The 18115-nt window shown below is 38.7% G+C and overlaps 1 protein-coding gene and 1 non-coding gene across 3 annotated transcripts; one reads left to right on the forward strand and one right to left on the reverse strand.

Annotated features, from left to right (window-relative positions):
• Positions 1-6314: 6314 nt before the first annotated feature.
• Positions 6315-6388, reverse strand: Trnar-ucu (transfer RNA arginine (anticodon UCU)). Its single transcript has one exon. It is a non-coding gene; the product is annotated as a tRNA-Arg (tRNA).
• A 237-nt stretch (positions 6389-6625) lies between these two features.
• On the forward strand, positions 6626-17527 carry LOC139714572 (uncharacterized). Of its 2 annotated transcripts, XM_071626264.1 has the most exons (7): positions 6626-6726; positions 9119-9219; positions 11579-11641; positions 12323-12402; positions 14363-14493; positions 16617-16683; positions 17361-17527. In XM_071626264.1, exons 2-7 carry the CDS (start codon positions 9146-9148, stop codon positions 17489-17491), a joined length of 546 nt encoding a protein of 181 aa, XP_071482365.1. In that variant the 5' UTR covers positions 6626-6726; positions 9119-9145; the 3' UTR covers positions 17492-17527. The 2 variants fall into 2 exon arrangements, with proteins under 2 accessions (XP_071482365.1, XP_071482364.1); XM_071626263.1 differs by lacking the exon at positions 6626-6726 and having other exon boundaries at positions 9108-9219.
• Positions 17528-18115: the final 588 nt, after the last annotated feature.

Genomic DNA, 18115 nt, shown 5'->3' on the forward strand with positions numbered 1-18115 from the left:
AACAATTTGCTGAGGTCAACCTTGGAAAACCTTAGCAACAGGAGTCCTAGATACGCGTGATAACAATTTTTGTTTCGTTTTTGTTTTTCTATTTTTGTTACCTTCTTTCCTCTGGTCGTGGCCGAGATCTTTTCATCTCAGGGGAATTCATGTCAACTTCAAGTTGTCAGTTTCTTGTTTTCACCCCTCTTGACATTTTGATTTGATTGAATTTCAGACTCGAGTATGTGTGCAACATTCTATCCCTTTGGAAGGATTTGCAATCATTGCGTGAGAGCGATAGCATAGGTTTTCCCGTTCATTTTCAAACTTTTTCCATTCAATTTGACAGATTTGTAGTTCAATTTTGTCCCGAGAAATCTGGAATATGGCAATCCTATGGACAAAGTCTATTCAATTTAGTAATTTGTCACACATTTTCGTCATTTACAATTCAAATTCGTCCGTCACACTCGCTGCACACGTAACAGCAAAAGTAATTTCGTCTTTTAGCGATCATTTTCGTCAAATTTTCCTTCAAATTCGTCTCATATCTTTTCTGTTGTGATTTCTTGGTAAGGAAATTATTTTTTCAGGCAACCGTTCACTTTTTCCACATTTAGGAGTAAAATAAACACACGTGTACCCCACCTCCACCCACAAAAGACACACACATACAACTACATCCTAATCAGAGTACACAAACGGAAACAGTGATCCGTGATTTCCAGCACATAATGATTGAAGACAATTTTACATACATTTGTGTTTGTGGGGGTGTTGAGTTTAAGCCCATTTTAGCACAAAAAAATAAAAGACATTAAGTTCTTTGCCGTTTTGATATTGTGTGTTTGTATGTGTGTGTGCGTGTGTGTGCGTGTGTGTGTGTGCACGCGTGTGTGTGTGTTTGTACGTGTGTGTTTTTTTGTACGTGTGTGGAGGTGGGAATACAAGTGTGTGTATGTTACTCCTAAATGTGGAAAAAGTGAACAGTTGCAGGAAAAAGGAAATAAGCAAAAAAATAACAACAGAAAAGATAAGAGACGAATTTGAAGGAAAATTGACGAAAATGATCGGTAAAAGACGAAATTGCTTTGGCTGTTGTTTCTGCATTGAGTGTGGCGGACGAATTTGAATTGTAAATGACGAAAAAGTGTGACAAATGCCTAATTTGAATAGACTTTGTTCGAAAATGATCGACGAAAGACGAATTTGAAACAAGGATTGGCCTACTCATGATTTCTTGGGACGAAATTGAACTACAAACCTCTTAAATTGAATGAAAAAAGTTTGTATAGTAGCGCGTTAGACCGTGCACCTATCTTTTAGTTTTTAGATAGCTGAAAGCCCTAATAAACAAGGCCTTTCCACATTATTCCTTCAGCTGCTTTTATTATGTATACGTATATTACCTACCTTCTTACTTGATGGTAGACCTATAAATTTAGGTTTACCCAAGGAGGTACTAGTACCTCCTTGGTTTACCTACAGATATAAGCAGAGAGTTGGGACCCCATCTCCCTGGTTTGAAATAGCATCATTTCTGCATTAATACGTACCGCTATTCTTGAATATTTCTATCTTTTTTCCTTTTTTTTGGGGGGGGGGGATGAAGAACTTAGGTTACCTAAACATCTTTATGTTATTGCCCACTTTTCAAGACCGGAGTAAGATTAAAATAACTTTATATTCGAATCCTCCAGTTGAATGTATGTTATGGTATATAACTAACACAGCAACCAATATAACAGGATTTTTTTTTTTGTTCATTGTACTCAAATTACAACTAATCTTCGTACATCGGAGTTTACTTTTTTGTGTGTGATATCAGACATCTTTAACTCGTTCATTGACTCCAGTTCGTATGTTTCTATCTACAATCAATCTGACAGTGTGAATGCATGTGGGATGTTACATTCAATATCATTGCTTTTCGCATGAGAAAAAAACACATCAGTTAACAAGAAGCACAGTGTTAATTGTTCATTTTGTACAAAGATGTATATTTAGATTGGACATCTCTTTCGTTTGTATAAATAAAAACATTTGAAACTAGACAGGTTTACCAACTGCTCCTGGTTGTAGCGGGTGATATTGGTGTTGTATATCCACGCTTTGCTGGCAGAAAACGAGTACACTTCCATAGCGAGCCGGTTATATTCTTCCAGGAATATCACGCACTGGGTTTCGTTCGCGTTGCTCCCTTGTTCTTGGGCTGCCAGCTCGTCCATGATGGATGCCGCTTCCACCGGCCGGCTGGTGGCGTTGCTTGCGGGTGGTAGTCGCCGCCGTCATTGCGCACATTGCGGCCACCAGAACGATGACGAAAAAAACGGTGGTGTGAATGAGCATGGCCATAGTCTTGGTGCTCACCAGTCAGTAGACAATGGTGAGACTGAGACGTATGTACTTTCTCTCCAATACAATGTATAATTATCAAAAACCGTAGCCAAAACCAAGACAACAAACCAAAACAAAACCAAACAAACCCGTCCCATGCAGTCAACAGTGTTACATTGCGTACATCAAGCTGGTATACTGTCACACTGTGTCCATCACTTCCGTTGGACCAGTGGAGAGGAAGTCTTTCTGAAACTCCATAAAAGTGATCGCAGATGCCTGGATAATGTGCTTTCACCGTGACGGGCATGCCGAGAGGAAAGAAAGATGAGAGGGAATGAAGGAAACATTGGAAAGAACTTTAGGTATGTTTGGTATGTGAGAAATATGCTTGACCTTGGTAAGCAATATAGGCCTACGATATAGGAGGGATTGGCTGAGATTCTAATATCAGTAGGTGCAATACTTGCCCTGTATGACCTTATCATTCAACGAACTATATCAAAAGCAGCATCACAGAATAATTGGAAGGCTGGGTCTTGTCGAGCTTGTGTGTTGCACCTCTTCACCCTTTTGAAGTACATGATCAGAAGCAAGAACATTATGGAATTTCACTTGCACTGAAAAGGTGGCTTATAGGAATATAGGTCTACGTTCGCGCTTTGTCTTAGGACGGAAAATTGGGAAGGCAGCTTGGAGAAGTATCAAGACGACTTATATGGAGGTGCATCAAGTCACCTCACCTTATGCTATTGAACAATGTACCTTGGCCAATTTTAGTACAGTCTCCTTTCCGTCCTTCAATGTAGACGCCTTATATGAGTTTTGATGATTTAAGCTTCACTACATCTCGTTTTGCATACGGTGCCTTCGCGAGTTTTAGCATGCATGTAAACTGGATACCAGCTCCTGTCAAAATCTTCTGGAAAAGTAATCGTGCCATCCATGTCTCACGCAATCATGAATGGGTGTTTATGCACTTGATACATATCATTATGATACACATCTGACATTATGTGCAATATACATTATGCACAATCACCATAAATCATTATATATGTCATTCAGGAATCAAGAGAGAGAGAGAGAGGGAGAGGGGGGGGGGGGAGGGAGAGAGAGAGAGAGACGAAAGCCTTGACGTCGGATGAAATGGCATAATGCTGGTTCGCAAAGGAAGCACTGGATTTCGTATTTACCTTTGCATTGTGATAACTATTCACAACGACAAAGATTTAACAAACTAACCCATCTAGGTGAAATGAATGTATTCATCCTTTATCTAAACAAAAATCCATGTTATATTTATAGCACAATAGACAGATTAATTCATCTTTTTAACGAGGATCGCATCCTCGTTCTAGCAACAAAATGACTTTGCGCAAAACCTTAAGGACGCTCTGGCCGAGGGGGGAAAATCACAAACTGATTTGAATGTGCATTCCTGAAATGTAACACTTGCAGTACATATTGACCTTTCATATTTTTATTTTTCTTTAATTTCACTTTTTCACACGAAATAATATCAAATAACTGTTAAATATATTAAGTAAGAATTTTACTTCATGACCATCTTCTCCGATTTCTGGTGAACTATCTCACTCGACTTCCACCTGAGTCTGTCATGCCGCATCACATACAGTGAATATTATACAATATATTCATATAGTTTTATAATATATATATATATATATATATATATATATATACATATACATATATATATATATATATATATATATACATATATATATGTGTGTGTGTGTGTATGTGTGTGACATTTCTATTTTTATATGACATAATCATAATGATAACTGGAATTATACATAACAGTATACACTGTATAGGTATCATTTACATTTACTTATTCATATAGTTTTATATATATATACATATATATATATATATATATATATATGTGTGTGTGTGTGTGTGTGTGTGTGTGAAGACTCGAGTAATCACATATCATTCTTCATAAAGATTGACGGACCAAATAGCATAATGACGAGACACGGGTCTGCCATGTCTGCTTCTGCATGTCTCCAATTTGGACAAACAATAGAGTAAATTTAAAGAACGACTCAAGTCTATGGAAGACCATTTCGAGTAAACTAAAAAAAAAAACTTCATATCTTTTTTATTTGTCCAATAATATTACTGTGATGGGAAGGCAACATTGTATATACAAATTAGAACATATATGATTATGATAATTAACGTTTACATTAATTGTGGAGAGGCCATTTTGTGTGGTGGACTTGGGTCGTTCTTTGATTTATATACAAATGTACATGATACTCTGCTATAGAGATGAGAGAAGGATGAGAGAGGGCGCTATAATATGAATGTAAGAATGACCCAAGTCCTTCATTCTTACATTAATATGAGATTTACTTCATTCATTTCAGGCACTTCTGGTTGTAATTAGGATTTATCATTTATACACAAGATGAGTCCATGCATTAGCTACAATTTCCCATGTCAAACTGAATTTGGCCAAAAATTGGACTTGGGTCGTTCTTATATTCAGGTCTTCACTTTCTTCTATACAGTATTGTCTTATCAGTTAATTCAGCTTCTTGTCCACTGAAGTAAATTACTTATAGTCATTCCTATTAGTACGCCTACATACAGATTGTAATTACATTCTTTATGTTTTATGCATCTTCTGCACCATGTCGAACTCTCTAAAAAAATCGAGTGAAAATATTCACTCTTAAAAGAGTGAGTACAAAAAAGAGTGAATTTAGAGTGAAATTGGCGTGAATTTTGAGTGAAAATGTTCATTTTCACTCTTTTCATAGTGACCTCAAGGATCACTTCAAATTCTTCGAGTGATCCCTGAGGTCACTCCAAAATGAGTGAAAATTAACATTTTCACTCTAAATTTACTCCAATTTCACTCTAAATTCACTCTTTTTTTGTATTCACTCTTGTAAGAGTGAATATTTTCACTCGATTTTTTTTCTTTTTTTAGAGAGAGAGAACAAGAACTGTTGTGGGAGCCATGGAGCACCGGTTTTTCGTCGAATATCGATTACACCATTATAATTGTACCAACTCATTTTTAATTCATGTTCAATTACAAAACACACAAAAAAAAGCTAAATAAAACTATAGTAAAGTCTCACAAATTTTGCTACTGCTGTATGGTTAGGGTGTAACTTTGGCTTGACCAGGGCCTGACAGTGCAAGGTCTGTATGTTTCTTTGATCAATTTTATCGTAAATGCATCAGTAAAGATAAAAATTATCACAATGCGAGTCTTCTGGAGAACAATTTATTTGGCAAAATGTAACCAATCAAATAGATTGATAAAGCAATAACGTTACAGTCAGGACTGACACCAATGGATAAAACAAAAGAGGAGGACCCGCAAAAGATTTACGTTGAAGACCACAATACGGCTTACTCTTGCATTTCAAAAACAAAATACATTGTTGAACGAAACTATTTTGGGATATTGTCTTACGTGAATTTCAGAAACTTTTAAGCGAAAAACTTCAACTAAGTTCATGTACTTTTGATGGTTCTCCTAAGTGTCACGCATTAGGCTTGAGTCTCATGCCTCAGGGATCTTTCTCACGCTCACAAAAAACAAAAACAAAAACACATTGGCGGTAAAACAACAACAACAACAACAACAACGAACGAACATTCACAAAAAAAATTATTTCCATCCGTCAATAAAAATAAGTCACACTTCGAGAAAAAGATCCAACACCAAAATTCCAAAATATCATAGATTTATCCAAAATTTCATAAATTTTGCATCTGTAATTGTCCGATTTGTCCTCAAACTTTCACTGATGTGTTCTCCTAATGTTGCTGCTTTCACTCAATCTACATTTCTCTTTGGGAGGCACCTTTGTCTACTCAGTTACGAATATATTTAGAGTAAAATCTTATTTCCTATTATGTTAACGCTATGGAGTAAGTGTTACATTTGCAGACATGGGCTCACAAGACGTTGCAGCAAAAAAATGCAAAATAAGGCCCATCCCTGCCGGGACTCGAACCCGGAACCTTTGAATTAGAAGTCCAATGCGCTAATCCATTGCGCCACAGGGACTTAGGCGAGTAAGGAGGTACCTAATAAGATAATAAATCCTAGAAACTAAGAAATGTTTGTCCTTTTCAGAGATTGGGGTACTGCGCTTCGCTTCAGAAAAATATAAGATGTTTCAGGACTTCCCAGACACACTGAACAAAAACTTGATAAGAAATTGTTCCAAATAGTACTGAAATATGTAGAGATTAATCAGCCAAACCATCATGCGCCTGCGCAATGTGGAGCATAACGTCGTGCAGCAACGTTCTGACGTCATTCGGAATCGTGATAAGTCCTGTTACTTTAGCTTTATTTTGCTAATTTGAGGGCCCTGTATGACGACTTTTATATGTTTAAGGGTGAGTTTTGTGACAGCATTGTTTCATATTTGTATTTGTTTGTTGTAATGGAAGGATGTTCTATAGGCCTACTGAAAGATAAACTGCGAATGACGCATACGCATTGAGCTTAGATTCTACAAAATTAATATTTGCTTAGTCCCGAATACTTCTTTTGACGTGGTACTTTACTACATTGCCATTGCTATGCATGCATGCATGCAGTTTCCCTTCAGTTCGCACTGGCTGCACTTCACGGAGATGAGATCACACAGCACAGTCAGACTAGAAAACCCGGCCCTAGAATAATAAAATCTAGACGCTAGACGTTCGATTCTACATAGACTCTACACGAAATATGGAACGAAAGCGAAAGAGTCTGCACTAGAACCACACTTCTTCTTCTACTTGCTAGACCTACCTAGTTCTGTCTAGATACTGTGCCGAACCGGACGCCGACGGGGTGCGCTGGCTCTTGTTGGTGATCATTTGTTTATTGCGCGGAGCCGGAGAGAGTCAGTCAGATCCAGAGAGCATGATGAGAAGTTTACTTTTAAGAAACGAACAAGTTCATGAGTTAGGCTCCTCGAGTCCTAGCAACTAGACTCTAGTTGCTTTGCTCGTGGATGTAACAAAGGATTGCTGCTTTGATTAGTTGAAGGAGTCTTTGTTGTGATGCCCGTGACTGTTGTTAGTGTTGGTGAGTGCGTTCCAATCTGTGAATTTAGTTCTTTCGATGAATGAGTAGGGCAGCTCGGGGATTCTAGGCTGACTAGGGCCCTACAGTTTTTGTTTGTGGCAATGAGGATATAATTTAACGTACAACAGTTACAACAGTGACTAGATGATGACTTCTGGAGAACCCTTCAAACCGGACGCAGGGTTTTTCGAACTGGGATGGATAGGCGACCTGCAAGCACTTCACGGAATGTTGTGTATACTATACACAGCCCAGTCGCTGTACGTCGCAACACAGCGGATTAACAGCGTCTGGTCGGGCTAAATGTTGTGATGCCTTCTACTCTGACCTCTGCATTGGTGTTTCAGCAGTTCCCAGCCCAGCTCATGTTTCATATTCAATTGTTTACTAATGGCAAGTGCTTCCATGACTACTGTAACTTGAGTAGTCACCTCTAACATTAACAAATCACACTGCTCTGTTTGCACAGCTTTCAACCTGTCTGTAGAGTCTGAGTGTGGTAGTAGTGTGGCATAGTAATCTACTATACTAGTAATTATGGTCTTACAGCTACAGGGGACTTATACATCATATCTTTGATTCTGTTTTTATGATCATGTAGGTTTCGCCTTAGAAATGCGATGGTTTGTAGCAGTTGATTTACAGGACACATACAGTCCGTTATCATCTAGTCTAGTAGACATGCCATGTTCTAGCTCTGAGGGGAAAATGTAGATGGCAAGTCTTCCTGATGTAGTTACTGATAAAAGTAGACCTATTAATGACATGTTAACCATGTGGCATTCCTTGTACACTTGTCACAGTTAATCTGTGTACCAGTGTACACAATGAGCTTGTATGAATTATACAACATTCCCCCAAAGCCCACACTGGCACCCCATGGCCCCGACTCATGCCCCACCATTTACCCAGGACTCCCTCCCCAATGTGTGTGAGTGTGCACATCAATGTTAAGCTAGCAATGGTAAGGTAGTGTACAGTGCTGTCCAGAGTCAAAGAGAGGAAAGGCAGAATATTAAAATTGGGGGCGGGTGGGCGCGGAACATAACTAATGAAGTCTTTTCAATTGATTTGAAGCATACTGCATTGGCAATGATCAACTCCAACTGAGATTCTTCAGCTAACTATATGTGTACTAAAGATCAAAGCTTTTCAAAATTTGTTGAGGGATTCTTGAATATTCTTGAGCTGGGCCAGCCCTCACACTCCCTTGATGTTATCTCAGTGACCATGCTACTGGGTTCTACAAAATGTATCTGTCTACTGCTATGGTCCCCGCCCCCATCACCCTCTCACTTTTCAGTCTCACACTCATCCCATGTATGGTGATCGCTGCTGCACTTGAATCATAATATTATTGCTAAATATTGTTTAAATGTACACTGACAGTTGTGTTTTTTCCTCTTCCCAAACCTGTTTTATTTGCTCGTCTATACTTCACACTTGAATATTTTTGCACCATTAGTTTTCTTGTGTTCTTGTCATTTGCATCTTCTTTTTATAGACGAGTCTACAGACTGGACAGTGTAGCTGTCATTGTAAATTTGCTATAGGTCTAGGGATTTTAATACATTGATTTGCAGTGTGTAACATTTAGAGGGTGTCTTGAGGAGATTCAAAATGGAATATTTGGATTTGGGACTACACTTGAAAATGAAGTACGTGTACTAGAACTACAATTGTAGTCTGCTCTGTTTTTTATGCTCCTTGCAGTGAAAGCTCAGATTTGAGGCTCCAACAATGTGGTGGTACACTATAGCACATAGTGTATACCACCTGACCAGATGGTTTCCCAAGAACAACAGGATAAAGATGTAAGTTTTGTTTCCAAGGTGTAATGATGTTCCTTGTTGTTGTTGTCGTTTGTTGATATCAGCCATGTTTAGTATTGCTACATGTGTTGTATAGGAAAGATACTTACTAAGTAAAGATTAGTGATCAAGGAATTCGATTGGTACAAGATGGAAGTATATTAAACAAAGCAATGACACTGTAACTGGGTAGCCTGAGGGAATGTCTCGTGAGATTTCAAGGTGGCAGGTCAATGTTAAAACTGATAAAAGGTGAAACAATTGTAATGGAAAAGGTTACTTTAATAGATGGCTGGCATAATACAGGGCTGGACACTCACGGTACCGGTACCCATTTTTGTCCCCGCCGAACGAGTTCGAGCAGGGAACTATGAAACGGGCTCCGTACGTGTGTGTGTCCGTGTGTCCGTCTGTCTGTCCGTCCGTCCGTCTGTCTGTCTCCAGTGCGTCCGTGTGTGATCAAAATGTTCAATTTGCTACTTCTCTGTCATTTATGAGCCAATTTTGATTCTGTTTGCTTTATATGATAGCACTACATGGGAGCTTTGAAACTTCTACACAGAATTTCAGTTGTGACCTTTGACCTTGACCTTTGACCTATATTGTACATTTTGCTTCAAAATGCTATTCCTTCGCCATTTCTAACCCGATTTCGATTCAGTTTGCTTTATGTGATGGCACTAGGTGAGGGCTTCAAAACTTCTACACAGAATTTTGACCTTTGACTTCTTTGACCTTTGACCTTGATTTTTGACCTATATTGTACATTGGCTACAAAATGCTACTCCTTCGCCATTTCTAACCCGATTTCGATTCCGTTTCTTTATGTGATGGCACTAGGTGAGGGCTTCAAAACTTCTACACAGAATTTTGACCTTTGACTTCTTTTACCTTTGACCTTGATTTTTGACCTGCATTGTACATTTTGCTACAAAATGCTACTCCTTTGCCATTTCTAACCCAATTTCATTTCCGTTTGCTTTATGTGATGGCACTACAGTCTGTAGGTGAGGGCTTCAAAACTTCTACACAGAATTTTGACCCTTGACTTCTTTGACCTTTGACCTTGATTTTTGACCTATATTGTACGTTGGCTACAAAATGCTCCTCCTTTGCCATTTCTAACCCGATTTCGATTCCGTTTTCTTTATGTGATGGCACTAGGTGAGGGCTTCAAAACTGCAACACAGAATTTTGACCTTTGACTTCTTTGACCTTTGACCTTGATTTTTGACCTATATTGTACATTGGCTACAAAATGCTACTCCTTCGCCATTTCTAACCCGATTTCGATTCCGTTTGCTTTTTGTGATGACACTAGGTGAGGGCTTCAAAACTTCTACACAGAATTTTGACCTTTGCCTTCTTTGACCTTTGACCTTGATTTTTTACCTATATTGTACATTGGCTACAAAATGCTACTCCTTTGCCATTTCTAACCCGATTTCGATTCCGTTTGCTTTTTGTGATGGCACTAGGTGAGGGCTTCAAAACTTCTACACAGAATTTTGACCTTTGACTTCTTTGACCATTGACCTTGATTTTTTACCGATATTGTACATTTTGCTACTAAATGCTACAACTGTACTTCCGGCGGGGACATATTTTACGCACCGCGTAATTTCTACTTTTCCTTGTTTTATTTTTGTACTAGTCCGACCTGTCTGTAAGACCAATAGGTACCCACTTTTTCCATTTTTTACTTGTCCATTCCTGAAAAATTTACTAGTCCGACTGATTTTTACTGGTCCTGGACTGTTGGACCAATGCTGGTGTGCAGCGTTGCATTATAGTGTTTTTTCTTTGTTTTGTTTTGTTTGTTTTCTTAGTCATATCTCACATTGGCTCTTGGTACACTGTAATTCATGTCAATTCTTGCACAGATAGAATATTTGTATGTTGATTAAATATGTTTGTGAGCAAACAAAAAGTAACCCATGGTGTGAAATGGCTGACAATTCAAAGCATGGTATAGTACACTTTGTAAGTACACATACATGCTTCTTCCAATTTATACTGGACAGGCAATGACAGATTGATTTCAGTAAGATTTTTAGTTTTATAGATACAGTGTATTCTCTTGATCAAATTTTGATCAGTTATGTGTGTGTAGGAGCAGTACAGATGGAAGTTTAACTACACTTTTTTTTAAGAGCCTTCTCTGTAAGTGTTAATGAATTGAAGCTTTTAATTAGCTTGAAAGTAATTTCCAATAAAAAGCTGGCATTACAGATAATTCATGACATACATTTCATATTGACCCTGCAATTACTGATCAGTAGCAATATATTGGTAGTGTTTTTTCATATCCCACAGAAACTTTTTTTACAGTCTGAATCCCTGTTCTTCCTCCTTTCCACAGCCGGATTATGATCTTCCTGTTTGCATTTGCCCTGATATTTCCACAATTCTTTGTTCTTACAAGGTAAGACTCTTTTTTCCATGTTAGATATTGAATGCAACGATCTCATTTGCCAATACCATGTTATATTTTTGACAATTATTTCTACTCACATTTGTACTTTAAAGGGATGTATGAGGTGATGCCTTAGCGCTAAAAAAAAGCATTTTACTGTATCTGTACATGCCTTACAGTGGACTGCCGTTATAACGAAGTCCTCGGGACCGACAGTTTTCTTTCGTTATAATCGAATTTTGTTATAACTGATCAAATAAACAATAAAAAACATAGAGTAGATAATGTTGCAGTCTGAATTTTTATTTCGTTGTAACCTGTATTTCGTTATGAACCTGTGCGTTGTAATGGGAGTACACTGTACTGTGAAGCAGTTCAGCAGAAACTTGTCCTGAGCTATTCTCATATTAGCCATCTTCATTTCATAAGAGCAGACACTTACAAACACAATGGCACAATGACACACACACACACACACACACACACACACTCAAAGAAAAAACAGTAGAGAAAGTTCCGTAGAGTCTGTAGACTGCTTACGACCCAATATAATAAATCTATCGCATGGAGTCACCTATACAGCTTGTTGTGGGCAAGAGGATAATGAATGGCTATTGTGGAGACTTTGATTATTTCTTTGAATATGAAACAGAAGACGATAATCCTATGTTCATGTTTCTCTACCCCAAGGGAACATTCGTCAAGATATTGTGGCCAGCACCTCTTTGATCTGCTCATTGTGTCCATAGTTTTCACATTCTGCATGACAGGTGAGTTTCATGAGTGTAGTAATTCATTTCTGTCAGGTTTTAGTGAAGGGACTGTACACTAATGGTTGAGGTGAGGATTCAGCTGGTAACGTTTTTCAAGATATCTAGAGACCACTATGAAATGTTAAAGAGCATGCAATTCTAAGGAGAATCAAAAGTTTATTTGATGAAAATCGGTTTCGAAATACTGTGATATCTAAAAACTTTAAAGCAAAGCAATCCTAATAAAAGGTGGGTCCCGCCTTTTATTACGATTGCTCTGTTTTGGACATCTCAGCAATTTCAAAACCAATTCTCATCAAATAAATGTTGAATCCCTCTTTGAATTACATGTTCTTTCATACTATTAGAGGTTTCTCGTTCTCTCACCCCCCAAAAATTGTGAAACCTGAAGTTAGGTCTCAACCAATATTATACGATCCCTTTAACGATATCTCATAGGCGTATCCATTGCACCTTCAGACTTTTTTGCCAATATGTGGCAAACAGCGACAACAGTAGTGACAGCAAAGGAAACTCCAACTAAAACAACACTCAAGTTGATACTTTTGCCATGTGTAATTACATCCGACAGTCTTGGTTTCAGTACATTCAAAGTTATTTAAGTGTTTTGTTGTGTGTAAGTTACCATGGTGTAAGTGAGTTTGCCATAATACATGAGCTCAGTATTAGGTACCTCAGTGGAGACAGTTACGTTACTTACCATTCTCTCCTCTGAAATTTACAGACTATACTAGATCCTTTGATTTTTATTCTGCTTAACATGATGCAGAATGCTACAGTTTTGACATTATTTGTTTTAGACAAGAGAGTTAAGTCTTCATTAAATAAGCCAGTTCACCGTTACAATCTGAGCATATGCAGGCAATGTCCATTGCATGCCTTGTAAACTTACATTATATTTAAAGAACAGTATAGGTCTGCTTGAAAAATACATGTACACATATGTTACGTATCCTATGTGCACAGATGAACTAGATCAGTGTCTGCATGTACGTTCAGTATTTATTCTTTTTTCAACCAAATTGACATACGACATTCATGCAACACGCACAGATGTAAATTGACACTTTGTGTTTGGCTGTTTTCAATTACTCTCCTGATTAAAAGAGTAATTAAGGTTTTTTAAAAGTCTGTGGTTCAGAGATCCTACACTGCTAACTGTGAACTGGCTTATAAGAATACATATACATTCAAACCTGTCTATAGCGGCCACCCAAGGGAGACGAAACAAGTGGCCATCATAGACAGGTGGCCGCTATAGACAGGTTTGTGTGCATTGCCTACATGTATGTATAATCGTTGTATCTGTATAAAGTATTCACATGTGCATACACTATATGTGTATAACATATGCACATGTGTGTTTCATGCATTCAACAATGCCGGCATTTATCACCGGTTGCACAGTAGCGTGTGTACAGTCATGAAGAAAGCTAAACACTAGTGCATTACTATGACTGAATTTGTGATGAATGCAGCAGTGGTGATCACTGAACGTTGCCCATGAATGACTAGCATGGCCACAAAGCAGAAAAACACACTGAATTATCGGCTCGGCTACGGCTCCATGGGGTCTGAGGCTGCTATAGAGAGGTTAAAGTCTACTGTGGGAAACAAAAATTTGTGGCCGGTGGCCGCGTTAGACAGGTGGCCGCTATACACAGGGTCTTGAACAGGGCTTTTCTCTCGGGGGGGGGGGGGGGGGGGGATTTTTCGGTGGCTGCTATAGACAGATGGCCACTATAGACAGGTGGCCGCTAAGGCACGTTTGACTGTATGTGAAAAATGAATGCATGGTGTGTTTTTGTTGTGTTGAAATATAAATGCTTTCAATATAATTCAGCTTGTTTTCGAACAAAATTTGCTGAAGTCGTCACGGTGTTGAACTTACATCACCTAGTATGGTATATCATATGGGCCACTCCATTAAATAATGAAATGCCAATTTTTCACCCAGGATTCGTCGTGCTCTTCTCCGTGATGGACCCTGTGCCGTTTGAGGTTAAGCTGGTCTTCCACATCTTTGGTGGTCTGTCGTTTGCCATCGGACTCATTCTGACCATCTTCACCTCAATGGCTATAGAATGTGTAAGTGTTTCTCTCTCACACACACACTCACTCTTTTACTCTGCCTCTGTTTGGATTGCTAGTTTTATTGAAAAAAAAAAGAGGTCAAATACAGTGTACTGTAATGCAAGAAATATTTGTGGCATGAAATTTTCACGAATTGGAGATGCTTGCCTTTTTTGCAACATTAAATTTTTGCGAATTGCCACTGGCATCCAATGCATTTGAACATAAACAAGAACTTTCAACTGCATTTTAATCTTGCAAATCTTGGCTCTCGCTAAATTTCGCAGAATTAAGATGCACGATGGTATTACAGAAATCCCATTGTAACGAAGACAGTTATATCATAATTCTCTTTGCAACAAGTAACAACCAAGTTCCCCGAAAATTATTGTCTTTGCAACGTTGTGTACTCTACTGTTCGATATAATGAAAGAAAACATCCTGAAGATTTTTGTTGAAACAGATGTCCCCCGTATAACAGAGAGAAACAAAGACAGCATGTACATGTACATTGCAAATCTTTGCCCTTCTGGAACAATGCAAAATAAACTTTACAAAGGGTAAGGTAACAAGAAGTAATTGTTGAGTGCTGGCAGTTTTTGCTTCAATAGTGAGAGTGGAAGCATCAAAAGATGTACAGAGAAAAGGTTGTGTGGTCTCTTGATAGGAGATTTGTGTGTGTATATCTAGCAATAATGAACATGGATTTTACTGATTACCATTTTTACATTGGTTGTGTCTATCCCTAACTCATAGAGCTATTTTTAAGCACTGAAACTGGGTTTTTGTTTCGTCTGCATATGGTTAATGATGCCTTTAATTAGCCTACATCAGGAAGGAGATCTCCATGCAACCTTGAGTCATAAGAGGAAATGCATACCATGGTACCTAGATTCTGCAGCGTAGGTTTGTTATCATCAGCATGTTGTTGATTGTCTGTGACTGGTAAACCTGCCACAACATCCACTGTGGAGGGTTTGTTTCGGTATTGAAACTGCTAGTTTGAAACCACGCTCTACAGATTATTTTCTTGTGTTCATGTATGTCACACTCTATTGCCTGTAAAGTTGAAGGAACTTTTGAACATAAATATGATTTATTAACTATGATGGAAAAAAAAAATGATGATGTTGATGATAATCATGTAAATGCTGTCGACCAAACTATTGTCTCATTGGCAGATTCTGTTTTGAGGCATTCTTTTAGACCTGTGCCATTTTAAAGAAGGCAGGTAGTTGGACTCTGGAGTGAGTTGCTGCTCTGACACGGTCTACTTTAGAGTACTACAAGTGCCAAAGTCTGGAATCTAGACTAGAGCTGTTCATGCCCTGTCTGTATAAAGAAATGTACATTGCGCCCTCACTTTTCTTACTCAGTATGACTTGGAAGTTGAAGTATGCTTATGGATACATTATCCAACAAGCCATGAGACAGATGTACATGTGGTTATTCTTGTATTCACTGACATAAATTTGAAGTACTAGTACATGTAGTACAGTCAACCTTGCCCAAGTCGAATCTATTTGGACTGAAGAAATAGGTTTGACTTTAAAACAATTTAAAATCTGACCTATGAGGGACTAAAATCAATAAAATGTAAAGAAAAGAGGACTTGAAAAGACCTTTGACTTACACAATTATTCAACTTATGCGAGATTGACTTAAGAAAGGTTGACTGTATGACATTTAGATTTTTGTTTTTCCCCCTGTACCGGTTTGCTAGTACATTTCCTTGAGAACCAAAGGATAAGCCCAGAGACTCCAACCCCAAGCACCTTCTGATCTGGAGATTCTCCCGCCTGAAACCCCTAGCGAACGGGAGGCTCCAACTTGATATGCACGAAGCGCGAAATGATAGGGTTTATATGCTCTCTCTGGCTATCTAAGGCTTATTTTTCAACACACTAAGTACATATGTAACACACTAACTAAGAAATCATTTCAAGCGGGAGACACAGTGCCAGGGCGGGAGAAATTAAATCTTTAGCGGGAGAATGGGAGATTTTGCAAAAAAGGGCTTTCGGCGGGAGATCTCCCGTCGAAAGCGGGAGAGTTGGAGTCTCTGTAAGCCTCTCTTGTTGAGTATGATATTTGTTGCAGGATGATCAAGTTTCAATCATGTCCTTTTGAATTCACAGAAAAACAGTACTGTGGAGCTGTACTACCTTTCTTTGGCTTCGTGCATCTTGTGTATGCTGGCAACAGGTGAGAAAATATTCTCTTAATTTTATTACTGCCATGTGTGATTCTTACGGTATTCCATTTTGAGTCATAAAATAATGCACTTTTCCACCTGCTATTTGTCTCACACCTGTATATGGAATAGACCGTCTCAAGCACAATCACTTTGATGAATCAAGATGTTAACGATAAACCCGGGACAGAAGTACTTGAAAAATAAGCTATTGTAGCTTAATGGAAACTTATGAGGTGTGGCTGACGAAGGTGATTTGGAGTGCAAAATGCCGCTCCGTTGGGGAATGGACACATTTTCCTCATTTGTGGTGGTCTTTTCAAATTTCAAGTCCGAAGCGAAACAAGTTGGCTTAGTCAGCAAAGAAAGGACTGTGGATGTTCAAATCAGCAAAGAGAGTGCATCATAAGGTGTTACTTCAGGGAAGAAATTTCCTGCGTAAAGTTGATTTGATCAATGGGGAAATACTTTTATCAAAGTTCTGAACAGTCCTATGTATAAAAGCTGCTACAGACAAGAAATTTTGTATAGCAATCATGAAATTTGTGATGCAATACCAGGAACAATATTCCCTGCATTTGTATGTTTCTCATCATGTGTGAATGAATGATATGAAGTTGTGAAATCTGTTGAATAGCTACATGTCAGTCATTGTTCTCCGTTTCTCTGCGTTTGGCTCCTCCCTCAGTGTTCATCGTCCTCATGCTGCCCTTCTGGCTCATCAACCACTTCTACCCCGGCTCGGTCCTGGACCGGAAGCAGCGCACAGGAGTCTGCTACGAGCCAACGAACTGCTGCTCGTGCCTCTGGCATATCTAGGATCAGCTGCGGGACCACATGCTCGCGTGAGGAAGGGGGTGGGGGGGGGGGGTGGGAGAGGGGATGGTCTTGTCAAATTTTGGTATCCAAGAGTACGACAAAGGCCGCATATGATACTCATTACCAGGTAATGATGTTATTATCAAAAACCTGGCCATGAAAAAAAGAAAAAGAAAATAGAAGCAAACCAAATGACTGTCCTCCCAGGTAGTTGTTGCTCTGGTTACCAGTGCTCAGTAAATGCATCAGAACATATATGTAATTGGTGGACTGACTGCTTGGGTGTGTATGTGTGTGTGTATGTGTGTGTGATATAGCCACTACCCTGGCCATGTTGGGACTGTGAATGCACAAATCTGTCTGGGCGTAATGGCCCGAATTCACGAAAGTGGTACAAATTTAAACCAGGGCTTATGCAAATTTCTTTTGTGTAAAAACATTGACAGATTGCGTATGCCAACAGACATACAGTAACAAATGCTCATTGATACGCTCTTGTCAGAGGTACGCCTATTTCATGCCTATTTCAGACCATGGTTTAAATTTGTACCATGGTCTAGGTTTAAACCAGGTTTAAACCACCTTCGTGAATTTAGGCCAATGAGTTTGATATCAGTACTCAGT

The sequence above is a fragment of the Diadema antillarum genome, unplaced genomic scaffold (assembly GCF_040938485.1).
Source record: "Diadema antillarum isolate AM-2024a unplaced genomic scaffold, OU_Dant_1.0 seq00002321_RagTag, whole genome shotgun sequence".
NCBI lineage: Eukaryota > Metazoa > Echinodermata > Echinoidea > Diadematoida > Diadematidae > Diadema > Diadema antillarum.